Source organism: Centruroides vittatus, unplaced genomic scaffold (genome assembly GCF_030686945.1).
Source record: "Centruroides vittatus isolate TY-2023 unplaced genomic scaffold, ASM3068694v2 contig_549, whole genome shotgun sequence".
Taxonomy (NCBI): domain Eukaryota; kingdom Metazoa; phylum Arthropoda; class Arachnida; order Scorpiones; family Buthidae; genus Centruroides; species Centruroides vittatus.
Genome location: NW_027122325.1, coordinates 6520925 through 6533240, shown reverse-complemented (window position 1 = coordinate 6533240; position 12316 = coordinate 6520925). Strand labels below are relative to the sequence as shown.

The window sequence follows — 12316 nt, the reverse complement described above, 5'->3', positions numbered from 1 at the left end:
CAACGTTATTAAAGCAACGCTAATGTTTACTCATATTGGAATTAAACAATCTTAAATTACAGTGTATAAATAACAAAAACATTCTTATAGATATATATATATATAAATATATAAACATTCTTAAAGATTATTAAGTACATCAAAATTAATTGGACTGCAATTTTTAAATTGCAGACCAATACATTCCCACTTTCTGTTTGTTCTTCGTTAATCTATTTAACGGTGTTAGATAGATAAAAATGGAGACCGGATATGGAAAGCTTAGGGTCCGAAGGCGTCGATTTCCGGTACGATAACTATACACGAATTTCCGGTCTGAACCGGAATTCACATGATTTCAATTTAAAATTTTTTCGAGAACGGAGTTAGATGACCAACATGACTCGATTATTATCAGGAGAAGTATGATGTACAGGAACTAAACACCACTGAAATCTGGATAGATATGGATTTATTGTATAGAGACCAGAGACTCTAATTAACTATATGCAAATTTCCGGTCTGGACAGGAAGTCACGTGATTTTTTGAAGTTAAAACATGATGCTGTCCGGCAGTGTGACGATGTCACAATAAATATATATTTCTTTGATTAATAATAATCTTTTATTTTGTCTTTAATCTTATTTAATTATCTAAAATTTAGACTTTCTTATGAATAAATGATAAATGGTATTGGCAAACTAAATGAACACTAGATACGTTAAATAAATGAGAATGTTATAGTATAAATATAAACTAAAAAACGCACGTCACACAAAATTCTACGTATTTTAATTAGTAATATTAAGTTACTGCGAGTACAGAGTAATAATTTAGTTTATAAATACCGTTTTATATCGATAAGTGAAATTTAATTGTATTTCTTGTTGATTACATATTATGTCTCCATTCATCAATCTCATTTTTCGTATTCAAAAATCTTCGGATAAATTATAATCGGAAACATAAAATACTAAATTTTCACCTTTTGGTTTAATTTGTTTCGGTAAAAAAAAGTTTTTTTAAAAAAAAATGTTCAAAAATCTGCTGGACTTTGCTGCAATTGCTATATAAAAATATGCAAAAAAAAAACGTATTTAATACCTATGAATTTCAAGTTTGCCTTGAATTGTTCTGTAAATTTCAAGTATTATTTTCAAATTTAAAAATTTGTGGGGAAGCAATTAAATAAACTGATACAATATATGGTAATACACTACTAATCGAATCTGCAATATCTTAATCTATTAACAATGACCAAACAAGTTTAAATCAGAGTAAATATCATCCCTGGTACACCAATCAGCTCCTTATTCCATCTTCACAACCATACATATCTAAATCAATTAATTTAAATGTGAAAAGATTAATAGCACAAATACGCCTTAATAAATATTCTATTTACATCAACAAAAGCTATATTAATTTTGCAAATAATCAATATATTTGGTGCAATTCCGAAAAATTCTCACTTTACCATGTAATACAAGATTGTCAAGGCTTAACAAATGTGCGCGACTCACTTGATATCAAACGAACAATTCAATGTAAATCACTCCTTGAACTTAGAATAAATACCAACAACGACAATAAAAAAGTTTTATATAAACTATACAATTACTTTATCAAAATTACAGAAATATTAAAAAACCTAACTTAATAGTTTCATTGTTATTACTACTTTATAACTGTTAATCTGTATTAATAACTTTAAGGTTTTGATTGTTGTTATTTAACAAAAGTATACTTATAACTAATGTTATGATGATTATTATTTATATATGTAACCTGTTCAAAATCACTTCATCAAAATCACAGAAATAATCCAACTTAATAGTTTTATTGTTAATTACAACTTTATAACTGTGTTTTTATTTGTATTAATAAGTTTAAGGCTTTGACTGATGTTATCCAACAAAAGTATTCTTGTAATTAATGTTATAATGATTATTATTTATATATGTAAACTATTCACCCTTTTTTTGTAATTTTCCCCATTAAATGTAATACCCCCTTAACAGGGAAACTCTTCCTTTTTGTGAATAAACGTTTATTATTATTATAAACTGATACAATAACTATTTTAGAGCTATGTATTATTGAAACTTTAAAAACGGTTTATAATCTGTAAGAATGGAATATTTGTAAGTATACAGTAGGAATTTATGAATAAAAGTGAATTTCTTAATTTTGTAAGTTCATATTTAATTTAATATTTCACATCAATTATTCTAAAAATTAATTTATTTTTCATTTCAAAGTCAATAAATTAGTTAACATATTCGATTTGTCGCATTAATCTTAGTCAAATTTTAAATCATAATTATTTATCTAAGGTTTGATATTACAGTTTTTACACATTCCTGTATTTAAATAATAATTAACAAATAAAAAAATCCAACAACGAGTTGTTTAACTTTCCCGGCAAGATTTAAAACTGCGTGTGTGGCGCCATCTGTTATGATATTTTATTTTAAAAATTTTTTATATTTTTAACGAGCAATTATTTATTGTGATATCGTCATAATGCTGGGCTACAATTTTCAATTATATTTTTAATTTATTTGATTTAAAGTAGAATATATATTCTCCACCTCAAATTAGTAGTATCTTGTCCCTGTACTGTACATCATACTTTTCCTTTAACAATAAAGTCATGCCGATCATCTATTAACTGCTTTCCCGCGAGAGGCCACTTTCCCCACGACTCCAGCCATTCGGGGCGACCTAATTTACATAATTTTGCGGGGCCAGCCTTCCCTACGACGCCCCGCCCGTATTTCGGGAGACGCCTAATTTCCATAACCACGCGAAGGCCCGAGCCCCCCACGACCCGGCCCGCTTCCACAGGCGCTCGAACTACAGCCGAAAACTGCCCAAAACCGGCCGAAAGGTCAAAGGTCAAGCACCGCCGAAAACAAGGTGAAAACAGGCCTTCCGGGGCGCCTAATTGTATAATTCCGCCAGGGACACAGTCGCCAGAGAGGGCCCCCTCACCGGCCAAAGGTCAAAGGTCACAAACGACCGAAAAAGGCCCGAAAACGATTAGCCCTAACTTTACATTTACATAAAATTGCGTCGCTCCATCGTAGAGCGTGCATCGTAGGGGGCATCTGGGAGCATAGCATCATAGGGGGCACCATACATAAAAGGAAAACTTTTGAATTGAAATAACATAACTTCCGATGCAAAGCGGAAGTTTATATATATATTATATAAGTTTATATAAAAATGCTCGAGTATAGTTGTTAGCTTCTTGCCTCTAATAAATTAATTCAATAACTATATCAAATGAGCAGCTGATAGAGATATGAGGCTTATCAAACTGCAATGGAGCCAAGTAACCGAGATCATATCACGAAGATAAAGACTTTTATTTATAGAATGCATTTCGATCTTCACTAGACCCTCCTCAGCCACAATCATATAAATACAGATACCTACAACTATAAGTTATATACATATGTTAAGCTAAAAGACAATTGCACGTGTTTATTGCTTTCGAAAAATTTCTTTTATATTAATTTCGTTCCATACAATTTGTTTCAATGATTTCTTTTTAATCTAGAATGATTAAGAGTATGTTTTGATAATAATACTTTTGAACAGAATTATTTTATGTAGCATAAGAAAATACTGCAAGGATTTTAGTACCTTGCAGTATTTTCTAAAAGTTCCTTTAAATTGCCTTGTTGTTTCATAAGCAATTATTATGCTATGATGCTGTAATACTGTTATTACCATGTTACTTTATTATGTAACTTATTACCATCGTCATTGCGTTTGCTTTAATAAAGTTTCATTCGCTTTGTACGTAACTTTTTCTTTTTGTTAATTAATGTATCTAAATAAGTTTGATAATTATTTATTATCTGACAACAGACAATATTTTAATGGAAAAGGAATTTACTTATTAAATATTAGCAAATGTTAACAAAATTCTATTCACGTTAAATGGTTATAATTTAATTAACCACTACATAACTAAAATGAATGTTATAAATTTATTTATTTTGATATTTTACCTATATCAATGTATAATTTATGCATGTTTAAAAACCACCAATAATTTGACAAAATTAATTACATTCATTCACATCTTCGGAAATTGTAAATCAAGATATTATACAGCTAATATTTCGACGAGGTTTTTGGAAAATATCTTTAATTTTGTTAAAATTATAACATGGTTTAGAATTTGAAGACGTCCAGGCTTCCATTCTTTCTTGTGTTGAGAGATATTTTAAAATAAGATATTCGTCCCATTGAGTCCTTCCAGCACTATATTTCGGCAAACGTGATGGTTTCAATTTATGTTTTTCTAGTTCTTCCAGTATTTTTTCGTAATCATAAATATCATGTCTTATATCATGTTCTACAAAATCAGCTCCCAAAATTTCGTCTGCAAAGGTCAATCGGATAGGTACGATGAAATTGATACACTGTTGAAATAATAATAGTTTGTATTAATTAAATAGCTTATAATTTTTAATTGGTAAATTTTGTAATCATACCTTGAGAATGAGAAAAGTAGTAGTTATACTCCACGAAGCAATACATAAACACGCTAATAGTTGTATCCCTAATAAATAAAAACCTCCTCCTTTAAAAAGTCCTTTGTTTCCTGACGAAAAATGGAGTAGAGTATCAGCATCAATAAATAATCCAACAGCTATCATTGCCCATATTCCACCAACTGCGTGTACTGCTACAGCACTTACAGGATCATCTATCCTGAAACGGTCTAAAATCGGAGGTATTTCATTAATGATAAGAGCACCAATTCCTCCAACTATTACAGATTCCCAAGAGTGAAATAATGATGATCCAGCTAGAGAAAAATAAAATAAAATTACTTGCTATAACAATATTTTTATACCATATTAATAATAATAGTCTAATTTATACCTGTAACAGATACCAGTGCTCCTAGAATTGAATTTAAAATTTCGACAACAAGGAATAAGCGATTTTTATAATATCTGAAACAAAAATACCCAAAGTTAAGATGTAAATTCTATCGCACGGTGCAATTCTTTATTGAAAAGAAAGTCAATTTTGATCCTCTATTTTTCTAATGATTTATTTTAATCAAATATTCTTTCAATAACATTATTATCCTAGTTTATTCGCTTGAATTATCCTATTTCGATCTCAAATTAGATAATTCGATAGGTGTAGGTCAATAGTAATAAATGCATACTTCTAAATGTGATGCTCCATAAGAAGAGAATTAGGCCAAAGTTTGATATGAATGTGAAGTAACCAAAATAGATTTTTTTATTTTACTTAAGAATATGGGATATGCATACTGTAAATATTTTATTAATTCAAAAAATATTTTTTACAAATTTATTGTTACTTACGTCATTATTATTCCTACGACACCACCGCCCAAAGATGCATTAATAGTATTAATCGCAGCTCTGTTGAGTAGATAATATTGCTAAAACTTGAAATAAATTAAGCTTTATGATAAAATATATCTCTTACCTTCCTGCATAATGCCATTTATCATTTCTAATTCCAAACGTACTTCCACAATTAAATACTAACCAACCCCACCTAAAAATTTGTTTTAATAGAGAAAGAATATAATTTTTAAACAATGTAAAAATTATATTTTTATTTATGGAAGAAATAATACAATTTTTCCAAACATTTACCAAAGAGTAAAAGTTCCTACTATAGCGTTTGCTGGATTCCCCATGGGTATTGGATTCGTGCCATCTTTATATCTTCTGACTCGAGGTTTTAACAAAATGGCAGCTGTTAAAGCAGATGCTCCACCGGTTAAATGAACTGCACAAGATCCTGCAAAATCTATAACACCTAAATGTTTTAAAAATCCATGGTTTCCCCATATCCAACCTGCAGGAATGCAGTAAGTGATAGTGTTAACAAAAGAAAATATACAATATGCATTGAAATTTGCTCTTTCTGCCATGGCACCTGAAACGATAGTCGTAGCTGTTGTTGCAAAAGATAACTGGAAAATAAAAGTTGCAAAAACAATTCCCATTTCAGCAGGATCTGTATCTAAAAGAAAGTCTCCTATTCCACAGAAAAATGTTGTTCCTCGACCTTTACCATATTGTAAACCGTAGCCATATATCCAATAGGATAATGCTCCAAAAATTACATCTACTGCATTCTTTACTAAAATGTTTACTTCATTTTTTTCCGATATCGCTCCTGATTCTAGTAGTCCAAATCCTAAAAAAAGAAACAAAATGTTTTTATTAATTTATGTTTTTAATATGTTTTTTATATTTATATTTTATAAATGTTTTAACATTGAAATAAAACGCAAAACATTTTCGAGAAAATGTTCCCTTATGAACAATAAAAGAAAAGAAATTCTATCACCACTTTGTCACTTCCATGTGGATCTGGCCATGTTCAACGTAAACACACAAATACAGAAAAAAAAAAAAAAAAAAAAAAACAGTTTTTCTTGTGTCAGCAACTTGTAAAAAGTTTTTAAAAAGTTTCTTTTTAATCACAGATTTATTTTTTCTTATTTATATACAATATTGTCGAACCAAATTAGCTTCGTCATAACTAAAATAAATTTCTTATGGAAAATAAACGGTTCTTTAAGCCAATTTACTCAGCATTTTGTTGTCATAAAGAGCACGATAAAGCTAAAACTTAAAAATCTATTTTTATATATTAAACAAGTATCTAATTAAATAATTTGCCAAACATTTACCAAAAAGTAAAAGTTTCTACTGTAGCATTTGCTGGATCCCCCACAGGGAGGATCCAGCAAATGCTATAGTAGAAACTCGAAGTTTTAACAAAATAGCAGCTGTTAAAGCAGATGCTCCTACTTGTATCTGAATAATTAATAGCAATAAATCGTCTCAATATACAAAATTGTTAAAAAAATAAATAAAAAACTAAAACGATTTGGGAGATTGAGAGACTCAAAATAAAGTAGACTCCGCCGAAAAAACTTTGTTTTGTTCCTGAGATATATATATGTTTATAAAAGTTATATCGTCAGAAGTTAATTATTAATATAATAAATTAAAACAAATAGTAAACTACTTTAAATTTTATAATTTTATTAAATAACCTGATTTAATAAAAAAAAAATTTAAACAAATAATATTCCAGAAATTATTTACAGTATTATCAATGTTTAATAAATGTAAAAATAAACATGTTTTAAAATGAAATAATAAAGTTATAATCAATTTTCGACAACTATAAAAGAATAATAAAATGATGAATACAATAAAATTGCAAAAATTATTTAATTTATTACTGTTATAGAAATATAGAAAACATTAATATACACAAAAATGAAAAAGTAGTTATACAGTTTTCATTATAGAGAAAAACATGCAGATAATTAAAGTTATGATTACTAAATAACTTGGCTTTATTAAGTCACAATAACGAAGACATGTAATTGCAATTAAGGACAATTTCTTAAGTACTCAAATTGCCAGCCTTCAGTATTCACACATTTCAGTAGTCTAATTTTTACACTCAAGCACATTTTGGCACAGTTTTTATCATCAATTTTACAAAATAATCAGAAATAAGGAATGCTAAACAATAAAAGATATAAATTAAATAATAGTGAACCCAGCGCCAGACATCTGTATTCCTCAGATAAGCAACTGTATACCTACTTTTGCACCTCCTGTATAATAATAAATTTTTTTTCTTTTATGTAAATTATTAGAAAAATTAACGTAGAAATCATTTAAGATATTCACATATTGTGTTAAGTGTTGAACAAACATGATTAATTTTATATGAAATATTTCGGTATTTCGGAAAATTACTCACACATTAAGCTTTAAGTAGTTTACGTGAATTTTCTGCTGATGTTATCGGAAATAAAAAATTTCATTTCGAATATTGTATTAAAATATATATATTGTCCGATATATATTATATTCTACGCATATATCGGCAACTTGTAAACAAGAAAATTGTAAGCGATAATATATTATATAATATTATGATCATTACCCACCTGTCTGCATGGTAAAAATTACAAACGAAGATGTCAATATCCAAGTGGCATCATCTGCATCTAAAAGATTTAACTCGGTTGAATTATCGCTTGTTGTTTCATTAGACATCACAATAAAATCATAAACTAACGAAAATACGATGTTAGATAAGTAAGCGTATATACTCCTATGAAAACTTCAATTGCATGTTCATTATCGATTGAACTATATTTGGCTAAGCATTTATCGACTAACTATTGTATGTGGTTTCTGTAAGTAGATAATATCTCTTATAATAAATTTAAAAAATACATTAATAATATTTATTAGATATGTATGATATTACTTTCCCAGCTGTTATAATGTAACAGAGAGAAAGTATGGCAATCGGTCAAAAAAATGACCCCTCCCCAAGATTTTTACATTTTTGGACTTAGAAAATTTTGAAACGTCGAGAAATGCAAAACAATTGCAGGTTTTTACTGTATGTATGGATGTTAGTGTGTATGGGATACGATTTTATTCACCCAATTTGTAGCTTAATAATTCCTGTGCTTTTTGTCAAAAATTTTTGAAATTTTGCAAGAAAGTTTGTGTATTAGAGGAAATGATGCTATTAAATTTTGATGGTTAACGGTCAACAGGGTGGGGAGATAATGGATGTCGTGTGTATCTCCACTAAGATCAGCCTTAATGACGATTTTACTTGTTATTAGCATTTACAATTTTTTATACAACCCATCCCTACTATTAAAATTAAGTTTTTTGCCATTTTATAGTAATTAAAATATAAAAAGTTCTTTTTTAATAAAATATCGTAACAGATGGCGTTACCAAATGTTGCCAAGGAAAGTTAAGCAACTCGCTGATTTTTAAATAATTATTTTAAAATAGAAAAAAAACTATAGTTTAGTTGATTTTTTAAATTACATACCTGCTAAGTGCTTCTAATTATATGCCTTTCCTGTATTCATAAGATGCCAGAGCCTTCGTGTGGCTCTGGCATATTATGAATTCAAAGTAGGTCAATTATATACATTTCTGGAGGATGAAGAACAAGATTCCGACCACAGTTAACCATGGAAAGTCATAAGACCTAATCGTATTTGAAAATAAACAGCACGAAAAGATTAATTGGAAAATGATTAAGATTAAATAAATCAGGTGAAAGTTAAACAAATTTCAACGAAAATTTAGAACGTTACGTATTCATATGATATACTCGTATAATCATATAATATTTTGTTAATTATTTACAAATTAGTTGAAAGGCCCGATGCAGACATCGTAGCATACTAAATAGTTAGCTTGCATAGCAATCAATTCCCAAGTTTGCCGCTATGTTTTGCTGGCGCTCGATACACTGAGAGAGACTGCCCATTTTTTCAGTTTTATATAGTAGATTTGTATAGTGTATAGTGAAATACAAAGAAACCTCACCATAAATATTAGATAACCTTTCGGCGTCAGTAAATTACTGAATGTACGATTTTGTATTGCAAATAACATTGCTATTATCAAATCTTGTGTGTAGATGAGCGAATCAGTTCTTTTAAGTGAACAGAACTTTTATGAGTCATTCACATTAAAGCCTACACCACACTGGATCAGACAAGACAGTATTAGTCCAGACTGAATTAGTCAAGACGTTTTGTCTAAAGAAGGGGTGTCAAACTTGCGGGCCGCGGGCCGCATGAGGCCCCAATGTGATTTTTCGTGGCCCACGGCCACGATGCTCTGAAATTAAATAAAACAGCTTACAGATCAAGATTAAAATAGAATAAATTGCCGCATGTATAGATATAATTATACTCATTGACAAAAAAGTTATACACCCAGATTAAACTGTCCAACTACTGGACAAAACTTGGACATACAGCAATGTCTCCAGGTAGATATATAAATGATTACGATTGTGGTTCAATTGCACGCCATGTAATTCAACCAGAATGTCTTAAAATCGCTACCCCGGTATTCTTTAAAAAGAAAGAAATAAATTTGCAGAGGCCCGCTGTATTCACCGTTTTCAATTTACCTATTGTTTGGGGTTATCTAAGCAATAGACATGCCAGTACAAAGTAGTAAAAGTGGCCCCGAGCATCCAAGGATATCAGTTTTGAATCGGGAGATTTCATGTTTATTGATCAGCAATCTGCTATTTTTCAATGTAACATACTTCGCGTATATATTTTTCAGTTTTTGGAGGGAATAATCTAACGGTTTTAAACAAATTGATTAATTTGTTACCTTGATAACCCAAACGCACTAACCATTTACAATACATGATAAGCCAGTTTTTAACACCAATAATTTTAAAATTTTTACTGAAAATCAAACGTTTTTTGATACATCAATCACTTTAAAAACTGTAATTTTGGTTTTTAAGAAGCCGAAATTTACTTTTATAATCCATAAGGTTCATATATACTGACGTTAAATATTGATTTTACTTCGAAGTGACCATGTCCACAAACTCCTGATATTTGATTCTTCCTTGGTTATCGATTTCCACCTCGCGAAGCACCTCGTCCATTTCTTCATCAGTCAACTTCTCACCCAAATTAGTAAGAATATGGCGAAGTTCGTCAACTTTTATGTAGCCTGTGTTATCTCGATCGAAAATCTTGAAGGCATCTCTGATTTCTTGTTCGCTGATGGCTTCCCTCATCTGTTTGGCCATCAGTTCTAGAAAAAGTGGGAAATCGATTTGATCCCTTCCCGAATTTCGTAGATCCTGGATCATGGCCTTCAACTGAGCTTCAGTTGGATTTTGTCCAAGGGAACGCATCAGGGTACCAAGCTCCTTACTAGTTATGGTGCCATTCCCTTCCTTATCGAATAAGGAGAAAGCTTCTCTAAACTCTGAAATTTGCTCATCTGTTAACTGGTCCATTTTTCTTCCTTTTTTCTTTTTAATTTAATTTAAAATCCTTCGAAATGAATTCCCTGATTCTTTTATTTTAAACAATTCGAATTTAATTGCTCAATATGATTGTTTCGAACGTTAATTCTTAAATAATAAATAATTTAAAAAATTAATTTGTTTTTTTTAAATTTAGTGCATATTTTATAATTATTATTGCTTTTATAACTTCATATTCTGACACACATTATGTATCAGAATATGAAGTTATAAAGCCAAGTCACGGTATAGATGTCACGCTATGACATAGCATGAGATCTATACCGTGACATTGGAACTAAGAATCCAATATGGCGGCTGCATAGGGGACATTCGTATCCTGGGCCGTGTTCAGTAACGCAGAGTTCTTGCTAAGTCTAGTTATACTGCGATGTGTTGAACTCGTTTCTAACTTCTGCTTGACTCCTCCCACCGCTAGAATTCTAGCTAGTTCAGTCAGCTTCTTTTATCTATGCTAACTTCTACTAGGCAAGTAATTTTTTTTTTGTCTCGTAGGATTTGCAAGATGGCTGCTTGTGTTGGACTTATTATAACAATCACAATATTATTCTTTCATTCAAATTATTAACTCATTCTAAAATGACTTCGAAATATAAAATTATCGTACGTTAGTATAACAGATTCCGAATACATTTTAATTAGGGTTTCTCAAATGGTATCCCGGGTTAAAAAAAAATTCACTTTTTTTCTTATTTTGTCTTAAGGTCGAGGAAATTTTGCAAATAGAAAGTATCATTAACTCATAAACTGTCAGAATACATTTGTATTTATTAATTTTAAACCTACTTATTAGTTTTTTTTTTTTTTTTTTTAAATTTTTGCTTGTTATGGCACGTCACAAATGGTCAATAATCAATACGTAGCTTATTTGTGGCAGGACTCTGAAAATTCTTTACTTGTCAGAACCTGTAATATCTGGAATAATTGTGCTTATGCTGTCTTAATTTTTAACCATGCCCAGTAGCTTCAATAACTGCGTAACGCCAGGTTGTGCAAATTGAGCAAGGATTCAAACGAGTACGAAGTCTGCAAGTATGAACTTTTTCTTCATAAACCTGATTATTAAAGACAAACGAACTGCCGAATTATCGGGCTATAAGCTTGATGTTTCTATTAAAGCAGTCGAGGTAGACAAATCAAGAATACCAGAGAGCAAAAGAAGTACTACAATCTCGAAAACGAACTAGAAATCTTCCAGGCTACAGGTGAAAAAATATAACATCTGTCTTCTCTTAAATGCATTAAACACTATTCCACTCACATCAATTGAATCGGAAAGAGCATTCTCGGTAGCGGAACTTTTCATTACTAAAATAAGAATCAGATTGAGTGATCGGAGTATTGACCAACTTTGTTTTTTAAGATCTTATAAAAATTTACAATAATATTTTGTATTGTGTTTTATTTAAAAACGAAGATTACCTTTTAAGTTAG

General features: G+C 30.0%; 1 protein-coding gene across 1 annotated transcript; it reads right to left on the bottom strand.

Moving 5' to 3' along the window:
• Positions 1-4095: 4095 nt before the first annotated feature.
• LOC136978622 (putative ammonium transporter 2) lies at positions 4096-10852 on the bottom strand. The gene is made up of 9 exons (XM_067274361.1): positions 10410-10852; positions 10207-10283; positions 7980-8105; positions 5647-6196; positions 5474-5545; positions 5347-5406; positions 4889-4962; positions 4495-4811; positions 4096-4422 (listed from the first exon to the last, which is right to left on the bottom strand). Exons 1-9 carry the CDS (start codon positions 10850-10852, stop codon positions 4096-4098), a joined length of 2046 nt encoding a protein of 681 aa, XP_067130462.1.
• Positions 10853-12316: the final 1464 nt, after the last annotated feature.

Excerpts from the sequence above, each read along its gene's own strand:
- LOC136978622 (XM_067274361.1), bottom strand. The coding sequence starts at position 10,852 with ATGGACCAGTTAACAGATGAGCAAATTTCAGAGTTTAGAGAAGCTTTC. Across the intron at positions 6,197-7,979 it reads AATTTTTACCATGCAGACAG|GATTTGGACTACTAGAATCA; the intron begins GTGGGTAATGAT and ends TTCTTTTTTTAG. Across the intron at positions 4,963-5,346 it reads GTCGTAGGAATAATAATGAC|ATATTATAAAAATCGCTTAT; the intron begins GTAAGTAACAAT and ends TTTTTGTTTCAG.